Below are 18,920 nucleotides of genomic sequence, written 5' to 3'. Positions count from 1 at the left end.
AGGCTTTTCTCAAAGAGCATTAGACTGGTGATTCTGTGGAACACACACAGTTGATACCATTACAGGTGTTATTTGTCAATCAAAAGAAGCCAATCATGATTGATTCATTTGATTAATTGCTATGTCTTTTTGCTAAAAAGAATCGAAATCAAATCACCTTAATCTTCATGTGAAAACATAAGAGTCTGTAATTTTTTTTTTCTTTTATTTTTTTTTAGTGCACGTGAAAAAAGGTAAAAGGTAAAATGTTTATCTTTTATTCCTTGTTGTTATAGCCTTGTCCTTTCCCCTTCTGCTTGTGAAATGTAGACTATCATTAGCGATAATTATTATTGTAATAGATTTAACGACTATATGTTCATTTTTATAGTAAAGCAATGGATCTTCTAGGTCTGCATAAACTATTTCAAATGGCGCTCGAAACAGTATGGCCTACAAAGGTACACGACATACTTCAGGTAGTCACCTTATTGTCATGAATACTCGTGTATCATGAATGAAAGGTATTATCAAATATGTGGCTTATTGGGCGATGAAAAGGGGTTTTTATATCAATGAAAAAGAATATAAATGTATGAATGCCAAAAGGATAAAAAATAAGTCTTAGAGAGGAATAATGTGGTGGCAGAGCAGTTTATCACTGTAGTAACGAATGTTGTCATTTTGTTGATCAAGTGTAGCCTTTATTTTGTCCACCCTTATAGTTAACATTGTCAAGGATACTTTGCTTGTAAACGCAATAGTGAATGCATTTGATATTCGTTTTATTCATGATCAAGTCTAATGTTGGTTCATTTCATTAAGAGGAAAAGGTGTTCTAATCGAAACTTCAATCTCGTTTATTTTATTTTATTTTATTTAATTGAAAGCCTATTTTTGATCTGGTCGACGAAATAAGCTCGAACTCAGTTGCCAGCTTGGGCCAAAACAAGACAGGGTGATATTAAGGGCTTGAAGATTGATCTACAAAGAATAGAGCTTATGGGGTAAGAGCGAGACGATCGGCGGCAAGTATAGATGACTAGAGAAAAGGGAATAGACGGATAGCCTAAGGACAATACGAACAATGTGATAATTGGCAAATGAATCATGGCACAAAAGTACAATTGGGGAGATGAGCCACCTGGAGTTTTTCATAAAAATGCCCCATACTCTCAATTCATTGCATCACACGCCATACAAATACGTTTTTCATTTCATTAAAAAAATAAAGCATTATGCATGAAAATTGTGGCTAGTTTTTTGTTGATCCCTTTCGTTTTTCTAATCAACTTTCACTTTAGCCTTCCACAAGAATAGCGAGTAGATGTCTCTTTTATAATAGATCATTTTCATGGATATAAAACAAAAGCTTTGCAAATTTATTGTAGTTTACATATCAAAACTACTTCTTCCACAAGGATCCTATTCAAATTAAATTAATAAACTCTACTTTTTAGCCCCTTATAACATTAAAGACTACCTCTTCATAGCTAAGTTTTCCATCTTTTCGTTTTACATAAATGATACCAGACCGGATGATTGACTCTCTATATTTACCAGCCTTTTCATCTACAAATAACGGCCAATACCTATTACTGTCCAGACGAATCGATTTGATCAAGCTATAATCAGGCACAACCGAAGGCGCCTCAATCCTTACTTGATATACCCGTCTTTCGTCATTGGATGCTCTTCCGTCATCGTCATATAGCTCTAGGTACATTGGTAAACGACACGGTTGTCTATGATCAACGTCAAACGGTATTAACCAGCGAGAATCAATAGCAAGAACCCAAAGGTGGCGAAACACCTGAAGATGGTATCGATTATCCTCTGTGTTGATAGGATAGAATGGATAGAAAGCGCATAGTAGCCCAGCAATGGCCTCATCTGTTGTCTTGAGCGTATAACCACCGAGGCCGACAAAGAGTAAGCCAAGTGCCATAGAGACAGCCATATGGCTACCATAAGACACTTCAGCTGTCGTGCGGCTATACAGTTGTTGAAGACGAGCAAACACTTGTTGATCTCCGGAACCTGCCATGACCATGGCTGCAGCGGTACACACAACGTCAATACAGGTACGAACGATGCACTTGGTCACCCGTTTTTGTGGTGTTGTATCCGGTAACGTAGACAATTTCATAAACGAATCAAGCCTAGAAAGCAATACACCAAGTGCTTCTTTATTCTTTGATCCGGCATATCGCAGACCAAGGCATAAGCATGAACCACAAATGATGTTGTACATTGCTTGTTTGGAAACTTCCTCGTCTAATTTGACATGCTGCTCTTGTTCTTCTGCAGATGGATGGACGATAAAGTCTGGTAATTGACTCTCTATCCATGTATCTGTTGGCATAATAGTACTCCACATGATCAAGTTTTTGGCAACCACACGAATGAGCAAAAAATCAGGACGAACATAATTCAGGTAGGGTCTCGTTTCCAAAATGTCTACATGATCAGCAACTCTCTTGTTTTCAGTCTTCAAGTACATTAGCCCAAGCGCTATGGTTGCGCCTGGTGAGGTGATGTCAAGATTTATTAAATGGTCTTTACTAGCATTCATTTCAGGAATATCAGTATCTTCTTGGAGGCAATCTTGTTGCTGTTGACTGTGTGTGGCAGTAACGAATCGACCAGACATCAAGTTATATAGCCTGTTGCGCAACTGAAGATCTTCCAAGGCTTCAAGATGGTTTCCAGATCCCAGTGTAATGAAACCAAGCGCAAACCCAGCTGCCAAAGCGCAACTTTCATAATCAGGGCTTAGCGTTGACGGATCACTGTAGGCATTCTTCCCCAGCTCCTGGAGCATGACAGTCACCATTAGGCGGTCGCATGATTTGGAGTAAACAAGTCCCATTCCCAGCAAACTGGTAGCAATGATCATGTTTGAGTAGTTGAATGAATGACCTCCGTCAGGAAGCAGAGATGGTATATGAACTGACAAAATCTTGGTTACTTTGCTATGCCTCGTCCCTCTATACGCTACTGCAGCGCCCAAGATGAATCCAAGAGAAACAGGCTCGTACGTATGAGAAAAGAATCGAACCCAGTGACCAAAAGGTAACCTCTTGAGCGCACCGTTAAGCCCCATCGCAAGGAGCATACCACCATGTTCAGGTGTCAATTCAGCGGGGCTACAAAAGTTTATCCATGAATCATCAATTTCATTGTTAGGAGCAATACGAAGGCCGGCAGCAACACCATTGTGAAACTGTGGCCATATCAACATTTCGGAAGTGATATATTCACTTTCTAAAGCAACAATCGTACGTAAAGGTAAAATTTTGGCAGAGAGCACAATGGTCTCAAAGGGAAGCACCTTGGTTAAATCAGGTATATGCGTACCAAAAGCATATATCCCTCTACCAGCCGCTAGAGCAAGTGTTCTTTGAGCAATAATCAAGATTTGCTCCTGATATTCAATTGTCAATTCATCATCCCTAAAAATATTAGAAAGAGAAGTAGGGAATATCATTCATGAGATACTTACGATATATCTGCTCTTTCAGAAACATGGTGCTCAGGTATCCTACTAGCATCCAGCATTATTCTCACCTTCTTAACAAGCCCGTCAAAGCCAAATCGAAAATGCTCAGTTTGCATATCCATGATGTCCGACTTGTACACACATTCATCATTTAGAGCCACTTGATCCTTCATAAGCTCGTCCAAACTAGCTACATGCTCATAAGCCTATATTTAGATCTTTAGTCAAAGCTTGCTTTTTTATAATCATTGCCTACCTCATGAGAAGCTAGTTTGAATGTATCAATGTTGGGATCACATACTACCACTTTTGCTTCAAGTTGTTTATAGATATCGTTCCGTCCGATAAGTATGTAAGCTTCCTTTGGCCAGTCAAAGGTAGGGTGAGACTTGAATTTATTGAGAACATCCAGAATAGGAGCAGCAATTGATTCTTCCAGCATATCGATAGTGTGTCGAGTCACTCCTTCAGAAATAATGCGACTCAATAACGAAGCTGCATCACTGGAAGTATCATAAAGCGCACCATAGATTGTCCAAAGGCTTTTTGTAGTACGCGCATAGGTATTGGTATAGTAATAGAGAGCGGGTTCCAGAGTATTAACACCAAAAGATCTTAAAAGCGTCGGTTTCGACGAATTTTTAGGGGTTATTTCTTGTAAGCAAGCCTGGATACTGGCAGGCTCTGTCATGTTCTCTCTGATATCTTCGTCTGCTACTTCTACTATAAAGGGATATAATTTTGAGTAAGTGATAGGCTCTCACAGACCCTCTTTTTGATATCTTACATGAATGAACAAGTTCTGTTTGAAGGCCTTGGTTTTCATAATAACGAATCCAGTCATCGCTTCTCAAAAGAACAGCGCATTGAAGTAGCAAATAGCCCAATGCCTTTGCGTGCATGAAGGTTGGCTTCTTTATCCTGTATTCTTCATAAATAACATGTAAATTATGAACAATCTCAACAAATGCAGGTAGCGGCAATTTGGGCGAGTCAGATGCTTCACTTAATTCAATTACTCTTTCTATCCACTTGGTTGGTATAGGGGTATCATCGGATAGGTAGGCGTTACTTGCACTTGATATTTTGTATGAAAGGCGTCTTTTTTTTCTCTCCAAATAGCTTCTTTTTTTTCTTCTTCTAATTGCTAGAGACGATAAAAGCGCGACTAAAAACGATTTCCATTCGTGATCTGGCGTGCTAAGCGTATTAAGCTCCTGCTGTGAAAAGAAGCAAATGTCTATAAAGCGACTCCAAATACGTGGAAAATGGTTGATCGAGCCACAATCTACTGCCAGAAGACAGTCTCGAACCATCACTGATTGTGGCTTTAGATTCAGTTGGTATCTGTATATTTCATCATTGCTGTATTGTATAGAAAACTTGTCATGAAGAGGATCAAGCAATTTATGAGGTATTGCATCTGATGGTGAGGTAGGCTGAATAATAGAATAATTGAATGATTTATCAATGAATAGTCGTAGCTTATTTTCATTGCTCATGTATAGCAAATCAATGTGTCTATCTCTTGTCGCATAGATGGGTATAGCAAACAGTGCAGATGTCTTTAATTCAACGCATTTGTTGATAGAATACGTTGCTTTATCCAAATTGATTAATTGAAGGCTCTTTAGTGCATAATTCATGATACATATCATCTCTTGACCCTTTAAGCCATGCACTAGAAAAGCGCTTGATTCTATACGCTCTTCATTCCTCAATTTAGTAGATTCCCTAGACAGACATAAAAAGGGTTATATATAACTATGACAATTTTCAATATACAAGTTTTATACGTTATACTTTTTTCCAAGAGTTTCTCTCCAAAGCAACCTTATAGATATTTCGCTTGGATCCAGTAGCTCATTATATAAATCCCTCTCTTTCACATCTTCAAGGTCAATGTCATCCTTTGATGAATATCCTTCATAAAAATGATCTTTGACTCCACTGATACTCTTTTGTCTCTTCCTGGTATTGTTGTCTACTAAATCATCCGGCAATGGCCTCTTTCTCGAAACGAGTGGAGAAGGTGAGAAACCTCTTGTTTTTTCTGATAAAATGCCTTTATTTTTCCTTCTATCATATGTCCAGATGTAATGCTTCTTATCCTTCATATTTAACGTCACAATAACAGGTAGACGTCCCGTGTCTGACACCTCTGCTGTTGCAAAAAGCACCTTTTGTGGGTCACTGAACGGCTCAGGCAATGTTGATATACCAACACTGTTTACGTCTTTTGATATCACCGGACATGCTTCCTTCAAAGGGTTTGTTATTGTAACAAAGGACGACGACAATTCATATAAATCGCTTGGCGCTCTCCTAAGTGGTGTCACTGGAGTTACGGTAGTTACTGTCGATGGCTTTAGAAAGGATGAAAAGGCTGTTTTCGTTTTCCCCTTTTTATTTGGCTTGACCACATAATTTTGACTCACTATTAAGCCAACATCTAAAGGCGTTACCTCTCCAATTTCAAATGGTATCTGACAAGTGATGGTGTGTTTGCTTTCAGTACATATCTTTATGTAGTCTTTAAATACTACGCACAATGCTCTGCATAAATTATCACAATTGACACTAAGGCTGCTTTCATTCTCTACTGTCTCGCGCATATCCATTTCTTCCGTAACTGCTTCTGCCATAGTTACCGTGAACTGGTTGTCTGTGGTGTTCTTGAAAGTAATAGCTGGGAACTGAGCGAAAAGGACTTTCTGAATAGGTTGAAGTTCAGAACTGTAATCCATTGTCTTTACTACATAACCAGCTCTGCTCCAAACAACAGTCGTCCCATGTACATAGATTTCTTGTTCCAAGTCGATAGCTGATGGATTCACGGCATGTGCCACTGCTTTACTTTGTTCGATTTCATCAAAGACGTTAAATAAGCGAAAGAATGGAGCAGGTAGAGTAGGTGTTGCGCGTCCAATACTAATAGCTGAAAAGTCTATAGTTGGATTCTCTGTACATTCTTTTACAAGATAAGATCTCTCTTCAATAAATTTCTTCCCAAATGGCTCATATTTTCCAAGATCTACCAACATGTGTCTTTTTTAAAGAAATGAACAATTAGATTTACGCGCTCACGTAAAGAAAGAAAGAAAGTGGAGATACAGTCACACTCCGTTTAAAGAGACACACAAGTGATCGTAAATGGAAGGGGGTCTTTTTTATTTATTTACAAAGACAAGTATTAACTTTCATTGGGTATATAAATATACAATTAACAGTATAACTTCTTAATCAAACTGAAGAAATGAATGCTTCAATGCTTCCTTGGCTGTAATTCTTGTATTACTATCAAGCTGAAGACATTTTTCTAATAAATCAATTGCATCCCTGATATCTTTTTCTGGCCATTCTCGTAACTTTTCGCTATTATAGTAAGCACACAACTTCTTTAGAGATACACGCTGCTTTGGTAAACCACAAATGTTTGTATGGATGATTCGATCTACATAACAGAGATGAGTTGGATATACAATAAAAATGAAAAGTATGACTTACTATATTTTAAAGCGACTTTCTGTAAGTCATTTAGACCAAACACACTAGCAATTTCAACAAGAGAATCAGCTTCATCGTAACCAATGAAAAAAGGGAATACACCTGTCAATATAGAAAGGAATATAGTACCGGCAGACCAAATATCTACAGCTGTAGTTTGATGGATCACACGAAGCAACACTTCAGGGGCACGGTAACCTCGAGTACCAGCTCTATTGGCTTTAATACGCTTTCTTGTATCATTCGTGTCATAGCCTTTAACAAGTTCAATTTTTGACAAATCACCCATAACCTGGCTTTCTTCATATTGCTTAGTTTCATCTTCTCTCTATATTAATAACCGTCAGTAGTTATAATCAAAACAGATATCATTCGTACCTGTGCAAGCCCGAAATCGATCAAAAAGCCCACTTTCTTTTTAATATTGTATAGAAAGTTATTAGGCTTCACATCCTTGTGGACAATCTTGAGTTCGTGCAAATGAGACAAAGCTGTAAACAAAGACTTTATATAGCACTTTATGTCATGTAATCCCATGACATTAAAAATATCCTATCGAAAAAGATGAGTTTAATAAAAAGTTTACAAGCATGCTTACCTTAAATTCATCGTGTTGAATATAAGGCATGACAATGAATGTCTCTTCTCCGTCACGAAACGCAGTTACTATAGGTGATACACACTCTGCTCCTTTCAGTTCTTGTAGGATACGAATTTCGTTCACAATACGCTGTGGACTACTGGTGCTATAAATCCGCTTCAATGCGACAAATTCGTTTAAAGTTTTGACGCTATTCATATGTTCAGCTTTATCTTGGCCAGTATATGGTTTTATCAACATGGTGGGTAGCCAATCGTCATTTTTATACATTTCGCGTCTGATGTCCAATGCTTTATATACCGTACTGAATGTACCTAATAAACAAGGTTAACAACGAAGAAGTTACTGTATTTGATGTCATTTTTACCTCTGCCTATTTTCTCTTCTAATTCATAATATTCACGCAAATAAGGAAGTGTATCCATGAGGTTTTTCATTTCTTCCTTTTCAAGCTCAAGCTTTGCTTTTTTATCCATTTCAATCTCTTCTTTTGTCTTTGTATCACCTTTACTTTCTGTTTCTTGTTCGGCTTCTTTCTTTTGATTTTTCTCCTTTGTTACTTTTTCTTCTGCCTTATCTTCGACAACGCTCTCTGAATCTTCCTTGTTCTCATTTTTATATTCTTTGCCGGTACTCTGAGCAAAATCACTTATTCCAAGCGTCGCATTTGCCAATTTAGGCGTATCACTCAAAGGCGCTGTTATTGTTGAGCCAATATTATTAGATGAGATCCCACGTAGTACTTTTGCAGGAGGCAAATTAGTTGAGTCATCTGTTTGCTTTCTTTTATTAATGTTCCTCGCAACAATGGGTGAATTCAAGTTGTTTCGTGGGCGTAGGATAGAAGCTGCTGAAGCAGGTGAGTTTGGCTTGTTAGAAATATTGGCATTTTCATCCGTGATGGTCATGTTTTATTTTTATAAAAGATACAGTGCAACAGAAAACAGAGAGCGAGGAAAAAAGAAAAAAAGAAAAAAGGAAATGATACACCCATAAAAACACGTCATGGTCAGGCAGCGCAAAAAAAGTCACTTTCTTTACGCGTTATGGTAAATGGATGCTCTCTAGTCAAAAGAAAGTACAGCCATATAATAATGTGAATAGAAGTTTTATAGGTCACCTTGTCATTGTCATTCTCTCTCTCTCTCTCTTTCTTTTTGTGTGTATTTTTTTTTTTGCCTTTATGGAACAAGTTGGAATGGTTGTGTTGCTGAAAGATATTAATAAACTCTTTACAAGTTTATTCACTTTTCTTGCTTCTCTTTTTCTCTTATAAATCCTCTTTTAATGTAAGTATTTGAATAGCTGATTTGCTAATCATTTCTTGTATATCTCATTTCTTTTGCTTCTGATAGGCTATTTTTTATTGTTATTTGTTATCTCATTTGTTGTCTGAAATTTTATTTTATCAGTTTGCGAATAAAGTGTAACCTTCACTTTCATGAGTCATATCTTCTTCCCTTTTTCTTTCTTAGAATGAAGATTATAGAGAAAATAGAACAAGCACAGAAAAACAATACAATCAATTATTCATTCGAGTACTTTCCGCCCAAGACTGAACTTGTAATACAGCTTCTTCTTTATATATATATCTCTTAACTGACTTGTCCTTAAAAGGGTTATGCTAATCTTATAGATCGTATTGAAAGAATGGCAAAGCTTGGCCCCGAATTCATTTCTTGTACTTGGGGTGCAGGTGGCTCAACTCACGAACGTACGTTAGAACTCTGTTCAACGACACAGTCTGTATATGGGCTTGATACATGTATGCACCTGACTTGCACCAACATGGAAAAGGATAAAATCGATATTGCCCTCAAACAGGCCAAGGAAGCAGGCATTCAAAACATCTTGGCTCTTCGTGGTGATCCACCCCGTGGCCATGAGTATTGGACACCTATTGATAATCAGTTTACACATGCAATTGATCTTGTCAAATATATACGCCAGCAATACGGAGATACGTTCTGTATAGGTGTAGCAGGTTACCCTGAGGGCCACGTCGATTCTCCTAACAAAGAACAGGATATGCAATATTTGAAAGAGAAAGTGGATGCAGGAGCCGACTTTATTGTCACTCAGTTCTTTTATGATCCCGAAGCATTCATCAATTGGATGCAGAATATTCGTCACATTGGAATCACTGTGCCCGTTGTGCCTTGTATTATGCCGATCCCTACATATCAGTCATTCCGGCGCATGATCCATTTATGCAACGTGAAAGTTCCAGCTGAAGTGATGAAGGATTTGGATGAAATCAAGGTAAAGCAGACAAAAAAGAGAGAGAATATGCAACCACTTTTGGACATTATCCTTAACCTGTTTATAGAGTGATGATCAAAAAGTAAAAGATTATGGTGTTCGGCTTGCAGTCAACATCATAAAAGAATTACACAAACGAGTCAACATTTGCAATTTTCATATTTCAACATTAAATTTAGAGAGATCAACACGATTAATTTTGGAGCAACTAGGCTTAATTCATCATACAGTAAGCAAACTACTGTTTTATACGTACATATTAATTAATCTATGAATATTAAAGGAAAAATTAACGGCAAACAAGCCTTCACCTTGGGCACCTGTACATGATCCTATTAAAGTGGAAATGTGGGATGAATTTCCAAATGGTCGATATGGTGACTCAAGATCTCCAGGTACAGGAATTATAGACAAGTGACGCTTTATAAAACTAAACCTCTATCTTAAGCTTATGGTGAAAATACATATAGTTTGAATCAAATACTTCCTGTAAGGATATATCTTGTTTTTCCATAATCCAGCTTAGCTCTTTTCTTTAGACATCACAAGCTATCTTAAAGTGGGGTCAGCCTCAAAGCGAAGAAGACGTGAGACAGCTGTTCAAGAGATATATCCAGGGCGAACTAGACTCTCTACCTTGGTGCGAAGAAAGCCCTCAGACCGAGACAGGCACCATTTGCCAGGAATTAATACACCTTATTGAACAAGGTTACTTGACTATTAGCTCCCAACCAGCTGTCAATGGAGCGCCAAGTGATGACAAAGTTTATGGATGGGGACCCAAAGGAGGATATGTATATCAGAAGGCGTTTATTGAATTCTTTATATCTGATCAAGCTGTTAGCGAGCTATTAGCCCGTCTTTCCAAAGATCCTTCTGTCACATTTTATGCAGCTAATCGAAAAGTAAGACTTGTTTGGAAGTAATATTTATCGCAACTAAACTCTAGTCATAGGGTGATTTTGTAACAAATGTGACAGATCCAGATGCACAAAATGCTGTCACTTGGGGTGTTTTCCCTTCAAAAGAGATTATACAACCTACAATTATTGAAAAAGCTAGTTTTGAAAGCTGGAAGGTAAATGACCAATGATATATATATTCTAATGATATATAAACACATCTTTGTAGGAGGAAGCATTTGGTTTATGGAAAGAATGGGAAGAACAGTATACGCCCAATAGTCCAAGTCAAAAGCTATTAAAAGATATTGGAGATAGATATTGGCTTGTAAATGTGGTTCATCATGACTTTCAAAAGCCTGATTTACTTTTTGAGCTATTGTAGACAATAAAATGCACTTTAGATTATAAACCGTAGATACATAGCAATACTTTGTATATGTGAATATTAAACTATGTACACTTGTAAAAGAGTCCACATCCACTCCCTTTTTTTTTCCTTTTCCATCTTACTTCAATGTATTACTTTGGAATTCTCAATGCCTACACTCATTGTAACACTTATTTATCTTATGATTTTACCCGTGTAAAAGTAAACAGCCAAAGAACAACGCTCACCATACAATGATAATGATTTGATCATTGCAGTATAAGAAACAAATTAGCATTTGGAGATGAAAGAAGTACATTGTGTAGGTAGGATTACAATTAAAGAAAATAAAAGACCACTGTGGGTGCATTGAAACAATATAATTCCGTCCCTCCCGAACCAGACCAAAAAAGTACAAAGAATCTAAAACCCTTTTGAGATCAAGAGGGGAAAAAGGAAGGATCATGCTACATTCCCAAAATAATGAGAAATTCGGTTCGAACAAATCCTAGTATCACGTGACAGAAAGATATGTTCGGGCCGGAAGTATTTTAATATAGGCTTTCCAAAATCAGCACTCTCACCGAAGAGCCCGATTAGCACAGTGGTAGTGCGTCTGTCTTGTAAACAGAAGGTCGGTTGTTCAATCCAGCCATCGGGCACGGTTCTAAAAAATTGTTTTTATTCTCAGGTTCGTCGGAGTTTGAATTATGCACAAGCTACTCCTTTCGCGCGTATAGCCTTCTCTCATTATTTTGAAAAGCATTGATACCCTTTTTGGTATCTTATACTCTGCATGTCCAATGCAAGTTTTAATGATTTATTATTTATCATTTATCATTTATTATATATTTTATATTGCATATTTACTTATACAAACAGTATAAATATCCCGAAATTATTCATGAAATAAACAATATCGAAGAATCATCTAAGAATCATCTTATCTTCAGATCACAATAACTTCTATTTTATCTTATATCTTAAGCAACAATTGCTTAACAACATTTTTATTTTACTTTTTTACTTTATCTCACAGGACTTGGCATTATATTGCTCTATTGATCTTATATTAAGATCTGGTGGTCACTACAATACCAAATTCTACTCATAAAACTTATTTTTAACTTTACTCCTAACAACTTTCCCCTTACTAACACCCAGTAACATTACTTATTTCAATATAACCAAGAAAGTGACACTGTCGATCGTGTGAAAACTTTCGTTTTGTTTGAAAGGTTGAAATCATAAACAATGAAATGATATAAATATCTTCATCTGTAGTAGTCAAAAAAAGAAAAGAATTCAATTCATATTTTTATCTTATTATTCAAATAAACAGGAAGCCTTTTGTTATAAAAGCTCCTGATCTCTTTTTTTATCTTTTACTTTATACGACATAGTTTGATCAACTTTAAAAGATCTGGTGGTCACTTCAAGCACCTAAACTTATAAAATCTCAAGAAAACTCTCTATATTAACAACAACCCTTACAACTTCAAAGGAGAATAACATCAATAAAGATCCCTTTTATTTCTTTTATTTCTCTTAAATCGCCGGTGCTCTTCTGATTTAATATCAATTACACTATTTAGATTAGGAAATCTTCTTTATCCTTTTCAATCCTTTATCTTTACTTCATTTTCTACTTTTACAACTTGGTTAGTTTTAGATTTACTAAAGATCTGCTGATTATTATACAATCTCATAAATTAAAACTTGTATCTTTGAATATTTGCACAATTTTACCAACTCTATATTCTTTTTGTTTTGACAGATTTATCTTTGTCTATAAGCTACATTTACGGTGCTCCCATTATAGAATACACAAGTGCCTCAGAATTTCAGAAAATAAATATACAGATATATCTCATTGTATAATTATCAACGTAACTGTAATATTTTTTGTTTGAAAGCAACAGCTGCTTTGAAATATTTTTCAGCTTTTCAAGTATTATTCAATTGATCCTATAAGTCAGGAGATGCTTGTCATTTTACTCATAGAACTCTACTTGGAAATCCTTCTTTCACAGTTATTTGGACTTGTTTAATAGAAGAGCGCTTCGATATTACCAAGTTACGCTTCTGTTATAAGGAAGCTGTAGTCTAGCATAATAATAGAATATCAACTGACAAAGTATTATTTAAGAAGCTCTTTGAAATATATTTGACTTTTGAGCATTTATCTATCATTAGGTCCCTGTTTCCATTTGATTGTAAAATCTTTTGGTTATGACATATCTGCAGCTAAATATACGTCCAACGGTACAAGTAGCTTTTGAAAACTAAAGCTCTTTTTTCTTATAAGGCTGCATTCGATGACTCATAATATGAATTGAATAACTCTGACTCATCAAAAGCAAGAACAGTAAAGACAAATATGAGCTATTTTTAGTTTAAGGTAATTTACTGAAAACAACTTTGTAAACTTGCTTTCATTATACCGTAAAATGTAAAGGTAAACATCAACATGCTCTTTATCACAATTCTACCCTATTGTATCTTTTAATTTCTTATCCTTAAATAACAGATGCTTGCTCTTTAGTCATTAATTATGGTGCTGCGGTAAAAAAGGTAGTTTACGGCCGCAGTAAATTTATGAGTATCCCATTCTTTGCTTCGCCTCAAGTAAACATATATAAGAACGCGTGACGGAGTTTGCTATGGAATTTTCAAAAGCCTTCTTCTTGTTTCTGCTGTCAAGAACATATACATATATACATGGACACCATTGACATTCCAGTTATTGATTTAAAGCAAGATCAGATACAAAGTGTTACAGAGCAACTTTATGCAATAGCAAAGACCTCGAAAGATGTGCGATGGAAGGATTTCAACTTAGAAAATGGAGTAAAGTGGACAAGCTGGACAATGAGAGAAAGTGTTTACAAAAAAAAAGGCAAATTGCCTACTATGGCCAGGGGTATTTTTACAGAAAAGATAGATGGAAAATATCATATTGCAGTAAGAGGATATGATAAATTCTTTAATATATTTGAAACTGGTGCTACTCAGGTAAAAAAAAAAGCGTCCTTTTCTTTTTTTAATATCAAACTAACTGTGTATTATATAGTGGCCAGCTCTTGAATCAGACACGACAGGACCTTATGAAATTACGGCTAAAGAGAATGGATGTATTATATTTATCGCTGCTCTATCAAACGAAACAATTGCTGTCACTTCAAAGCATTCTATACCTGAAGATAAAGCTGATATCAAAGCACATGCAGGCGTAGGCTATAATTGGGTTATAAAGCATCTAGCTTCAGTTGATAAAAAGGAAAAGGACTTGGCTGAATGGATGTTTGACAAGAACGTGACACTTGTTGCAGAGGTAAAACAGGGTCTTGCTTAACTGATTTGAATCTAAACAATTCTCAATAGCTCTGTGATGATGAATTTGAAGAGCATATTTTGCCATACACTGGTAAACACCGTGGACTTTACCTTCATGGGATCAATTATAATACGATAACACTTTATACGCTTCCTAGTGCCATAGTGCAGAAGGTAGCATTCATGTTTGGATTTCATATAACAAGTTTTAAAGTACTCAATACAATTGCTGAAGTAAGAGAGTTTGGTGAGGAAATGCAAAAGACGGGCTGTTATGATGGAAGAGACATAGAAGGGGTTGTAGTCCGATGCAAGAGAAATGGCAATGATTTTATGTTCAAGATAAAGAATGAACAATATTTGATATATAGAGAATATCGAGAAGTTACAAAGGCAATCTTACAGCAAAATACAGATGGAAGTGTCTCAATCAAATCAGGCAAACAACCAAAATATAAATATGATAAAACAGAACTTTATATTGAATGGTTAAAGAAAATGGTCATGGAGCATCCTGAATGGTTTAAAGAATATAAAGCACAAAAGGGCATTATTGAAACGCGTATTGAATTTGAAAAATACTTGCAAGAGACAGCAAATAAATAATTTTTCTTTTGCTTTGTTTTCCGCACAATGTCGATTATAGATCTCAAAAGAAATAAACTAAGACAGACATTAGCAGAATGCAAAGAGTTTTCATTTCGTCAAGGCTTAATTGAGGCTTTTCAAATTGATGGTCAAAGGACAGCTTGTATGTATAATAGTAAACTTATATTTGGCATAATTGACATATGTAACCCTACTAAAGTTATGACTATTGTTCCTCAAAAGCAAGAAGAAAAGAGAGCTATCATGGAGCCAATTATTATATCCTTTTATTATGTTAACTAAGCTTGTATGATAAATTAAAAGAGAGAATCCTTAACTTTTAATTGTTATCATTACACCATTAGCAAGACTATACGTCCCAAGATGTCAAAGCAATCTGAAGACGACTATCATGTGTCTGAAGAAAAGGAACAGTTAAAAGCAGAGAATACTCTCAAAGAAGAGAACATGGAAGATATTTCACCTTTGATAAGCTCTGCTCAGTCACTTACAGAGTATAATTCTCAGTTGACCCCTGAAAGAAAAGCAGAGATTTTACAGACATTCTTGTTTCTATCAAAGCCAACGGTAAATCAATCACCATATGGTCTTGCTTGTAATTTACTGAGTGCATATCCAGTTTAATCTGGTTGCAAAATCTATTGACTTTACAGCGTGGCCAGAAGATGTTGTATCTGACTTGTGTAAAGAAATGCAAAGTGTGGATTTGACGTCTAATTCAGTACCTTTATTGCTACTGAAATCTGTATTATACCCAAAGGTACATTTTAAAGGATAAAGAGAAGCTATTTCTCATTGTGCTTGTTTAGATTGCCAGTCTCAAAACTTCGGCGTCACGACTGTTAATGAATGGAATATTATCACTCGCTAGAGAACAAGGAAAGTTGATCATTAATGGCTTACTGTTACCTTTGCTATTCCAATCAGCATTAGAACGCCCTCAGTTTGAGGTGATTAATAAGACAGCAATGGAATCATTAAAACCAGCACATAGACTTGTTCTTTTACAGTAAGTGATAATCCCCTTTATTTGAAACTTTAACTCTATCCTTTTTCTTTTTCTTAGAGCTATACTCTCAGATGGTGAAATGTATTATTCTAATCATGCTGACAACAGACATTCGTTGAGACCATGGAATGATACGATTTATCAATTGATTGGAAACGTACTGAGTTGCCAACCTTTACTGACACTAACAAAAGAAGCACTCGATGAGATTATTCAATCCGTACGAACTACAGTAGATTTTAATCCTAAGGATAAAAATTCTATGCAGCTACTGTTGACCATTACAAGCAAACATGCTCAAGAAGTTGTTGAATTTGATTGTATCGAGGCTATAGAAAGCATATCAAACTCTAGTAAAATGTTCTTGAAGCGTGCTGTTCTCGGTCAGATTGCAGCAATAAAGAAGAATATACAGTCTTTACAGAGTTCTAGAGCTACTTAATAAAATACACTTTATTTATTTGCATCAACAATCACAATATCACCATTAGCTAAAGCTTCTAAGGATTTCTTATGCAGAAAGTATAAATTCATATAGAAAGTGAAGAGAGAAACGATAGCAAGCCTAAATGAAATGGTTATTCTATGTCCAATTATGTCTCTGTTGTTATTCTCTTACATGGCACCACTACTGGCTATAGAATCTTTTACTTTTAAAGTCTTTCTGGTGTTTAAAGTAGCAGTAAGGCCAAAGTAAGCTGCAATCCAAGGAATAATTTTATAACGATTCTATACATGTATTCATAGTTAATAAGCGTGTTTAGTTGCTCTTATTATTCTATAGTCATACTCTGGTCAAAATGGCGCTCATTGCTTTAAAGATGTTAATATATAGAAACTTTATTTTATATATAAACATACCAACTAGAGTGGCAATCATCTGGGTCCAATCTTCTTCTTCATCGCTTCTAGGAGGAAGGTGAAAGGGAACAACATTATCAGGACGACGAGGATCTGCTTTACTTGATGACATGCTTGGGTGTGTAAATTAACAAGAGAGAGAGGGAGGGAAAGACTGAGAACTGAGGTTAAATCTTTGCTTTTGAAGGGCTATTTTTTATTTTTATTTTTTTTTCTTCTTTCTTTAATTGATTGTGTTAATAACTTTTTGAAAATGACATCCAAAAAGTAAACTTATTATTGTTGCATTCACGCGTGCATATTTTAACAGTTCTGTTTAATAGTAAATTTCGCACAGATTATATTTGTCGTGTACGATATCGAAATACATTGCCACCAGTGCCCTATGCACCCAAAATGCTTACAATACCTTCTCTTATCGAGAGACACGTTCCATATCAATCAAACAGTTTAATAGAGCAAACACCGTATTCCCTAGTGATGGATCAGAGTGCTGCTATTCCATTTGATAAGGCACTTGTTGATTATGTTGATGCATTGGAAACAAATCCTGATGAAGGTAGTTACATTGCTTAGTTGTATACACATGTGCCAACAGATTGCTTTTATAGTATTACGATTAGTTGATGAAGTTGCAGAAGAAGACAAAATACTATTGACTCCACCACGTGATGCTCAAAACGGTGCTGGAGCATCCAGTAGAAAGCCTAATGTTACCTGGCTTCGTCGTTCTGAATATATTGCACACGAAACACGAGGAGCACCTAGCAGGAAGGAAGGTGTTGAAAACAAATTTGCAATGTCTGGTGCAGCTGCAAAGAAACGTAGCTATGATACAATGAAAGAACAGATCGCAGGCATCGAAAATACATTTAAACCACTGCCTTCAGACTTGAGACATCCCCAAACCAAAGCAAGGGCCAAAAAGATTACACCACTCTTACCAGATATGGCCTGTTGGGAGAACATATACACAGTTGGTCAGTTCAGTATTGAGCCAGCGGATGAAGCTAGAAAGGCAAAGAGAAGAGCACTGGCTGCTACAGAGAATGAAGCTAAAGATCGCCCAAGGCCCTCAGCTACCGATGGCACTGACCGTGGTATTCTCAGACCCATGGTCAATCCTCATGATCCAACAGACACCTACTTGGTGTGGTTTTTACCTGATGAAGCAAGTACTACACGATTGGTTCAACAAAAGGAAGACCCTCTGGCTGGTTTGTCCGAAGATGTAAGATTATATATATATATATCAAGCATTTCTTTTCTAACTTTTATATGTATAGCCTTTAACCTATCATGCCGTGTGTGACTATGAGTACAGTAATGACAGTAGTTCAAGTACTAAGCACCTGCTAATAACTATGCATAATGATCCTGATGGCGAAAAGGCTGTTTATTGTCCAATTAGAAGCAAGATGTTCCTTAGAAAGAAGAGAGCACTGGTAAGAATAATAAGAGTGGTTTACAAGTATAGCTAACATGATTATCAGAGTGCCAAATTGAAATACTTGGATGACTATGAAAAGCCAAATGTGTTGACAGTTACATATACAAACTAAATTATTCGCACATAAAAAGACATTAATCAGCCTTTACACTTGGTGATCTTTACTTTATTGTTTCCAAGTTGACAACATGTAATAATATATAAATGATCTTCATCTTTTTGGAGAGATTTATAAAATAAATATGGTCAGCACTTCATAACACATAGTCTAATTTTGACTTCTTTTCTTCTTTGGACCAAAAAGTAAGGCCAGCTATTCCCCGGCTAGTCCTAAGGTATTGTTACTCTTGTAAGAAACTGACGTTAGTCTATTTTACACGTTTGCTCACTTCTCTTGTCTGAAATTATCATTTTTATCAATTTACGAATGATTTCTGCATAAAGTGTACAAAAACTAAATAAAGTAATCGAGGGTAAACATGAATCCGATGGATAACTAATTTTGTAATACTTTAAAATTGTGGGGAAATCT

General features: G+C 36.0%; 6 protein-coding genes and 1 non-coding gene across 7 annotated transcripts; 4 read left to right on the top strand and 3 right to left on the bottom strand.

Annotated features, from left to right (window-relative positions):
* Positions 1 to 927: 927 nt before the first annotated feature.
* On the bottom strand, positions 928 to 6,228 carry RHIMIDRAFT_310497 (uncharacterized protein; the record flags this gene model as incomplete). The annotated part of the gene is made up of 6 exons (XM_023614663.1): positions 928 to 1,404; positions 1,463 to 3,434; positions 3,485 to 3,687; positions 3,738 to 4,204; positions 4,269 to 5,215; positions 5,285 to 6,228. 6 exons carry the CDS (start codon positions 6,226 to 6,228, stop codon positions 1,372 to 1,374), a joined length of 4,566 nt encoding a protein of 1,521 aa, XP_023471643.1. The 3' UTR covers positions 928 to 1,371.
* A 492-nt stretch (positions 6,229 to 6,720) lies between these two features.
* Positions 6,721 to 8,065, bottom strand: RHIMIDRAFT_195509 (kinase-like protein; the record flags this gene model as incomplete). The annotated part of the gene is made up of 5 exons (XM_023606047.1): positions 6,721 to 6,935; positions 6,989 to 7,316; positions 7,367 to 7,540; positions 7,587 to 7,903; positions 7,957 to 8,065. 5 exons carry the CDS (start codon positions 8,063 to 8,065, stop codon positions 6,721 to 6,723), a joined length of 1,143 nt encoding a protein of 380 aa, XP_023471642.1.
* A 3,648-nt stretch (positions 8,066 to 11,713) lies between these two features.
* Positions 11,714 to 11,785, top strand: RHIMIDRAFT_t5. Its single transcript has one exon. It is a non-coding gene; the product is annotated as a tRNA-Thr (tRNA).
* A 2,059-nt stretch (positions 11,786 to 13,844) lies between these two features.
* On the top strand, positions 13,845 to 15,065 carry RHIMIDRAFT_233353 (tRNA ligase; the record flags this gene model as incomplete). The annotated part of the gene is made up of 3 exons (XM_023607941.1): positions 13,845 to 14,138; positions 14,197 to 14,457; positions 14,508 to 15,065. The coding sequence occupies 3 exons, from the start codon at positions 13,845 to 13,847 to the stop codon at positions 15,063 to 15,065; spliced, it is 1,113 nt and encodes a 370-aa protein (XP_023471641.1).
* A 366-nt stretch (positions 15,066 to 15,431) lies between these two features.
* On the top strand, positions 15,432 to 16,519 carry RHIMIDRAFT_233352 (uncharacterized protein; the record flags this gene model as incomplete). Its single annotated transcript, XM_023607940.1, has 4 exons — positions 15,432 to 15,635; positions 15,688 to 15,828; positions 15,878 to 16,077; positions 16,135 to 16,519. The coding sequence occupies 4 exons, from the start codon at positions 15,432 to 15,434 to the stop codon at positions 16,517 to 16,519; spliced, it is 930 nt and encodes a 309-aa protein (XP_023471640.1).
* A 173-nt stretch (positions 16,520 to 16,692) lies between these two features.
* On the bottom strand, positions 16,693 to 17,050 carry RHIMIDRAFT_233351 (uncharacterized protein; the record flags this gene model as incomplete). The annotated part of the gene is made up of 3 exons (XM_023607939.1): positions 16,693 to 16,806; positions 16,868 to 16,890; positions 16,939 to 17,050. 3 exons carry the CDS (start codon positions 17,048 to 17,050, stop codon positions 16,693 to 16,695), a joined length of 249 nt encoding a protein of 82 aa, XP_023471639.1.
* A 121-nt stretch (positions 17,051 to 17,171) lies between these two features.
* Positions 17,172 to 18,725, top strand: RHIMIDRAFT_310492 (uncharacterized protein). Its single transcript, XM_023614662.1, has 5 exons — positions 17,172 to 17,205; positions 17,262 to 17,497; positions 17,550 to 18,169; positions 18,225 to 18,383; positions 18,432 to 18,725. Exons 1-5 carry the CDS (start codon positions 17,192 to 17,194, stop codon positions 18,498 to 18,500), a joined length of 1,098 nt encoding a protein of 365 aa, XP_023471638.1. The 5' UTR covers positions 17,172 to 17,191; the 3' UTR covers positions 18,501 to 18,725.
* The last annotated feature ends 195 nt before the right edge of the window (positions 18,726 to 18,920 follow it).

This window comes from Rhizopus microsporus, assembly GCF_002708625.1.
Source record: "Rhizopus microsporus ATCC 52813 unplaced genomic scaffold scaffold_1, whole genome shotgun sequence".
NCBI classification, from domain to species: Eukaryota; Fungi; Mucoromycota; class Mucoromycetes; order Mucorales; family Rhizopodaceae; genus Rhizopus; species Rhizopus microsporus.
This window is presented reverse-complemented; position numbering and strand designations above follow the sequence as displayed.

Bases quoted from the DNA above. Each gene is read 5' to 3' on its own strand.
- RHIMIDRAFT_310492 (XM_023614662.1), top strand. The intron at 17,498-17,549 runs GTAGTTACATTG...TTGCTTTTATAG, and splicing joins GGAAACAAATCCTGATGAAG to TATTACGATTAGTTGATGAA. The intron at 18,384-18,431 runs GTAAGAATAATA...CATGATTATCAG, and splicing joins TTAGAAAGAAGAGAGCACTG to AGTGCCAAATTGAAATACTT.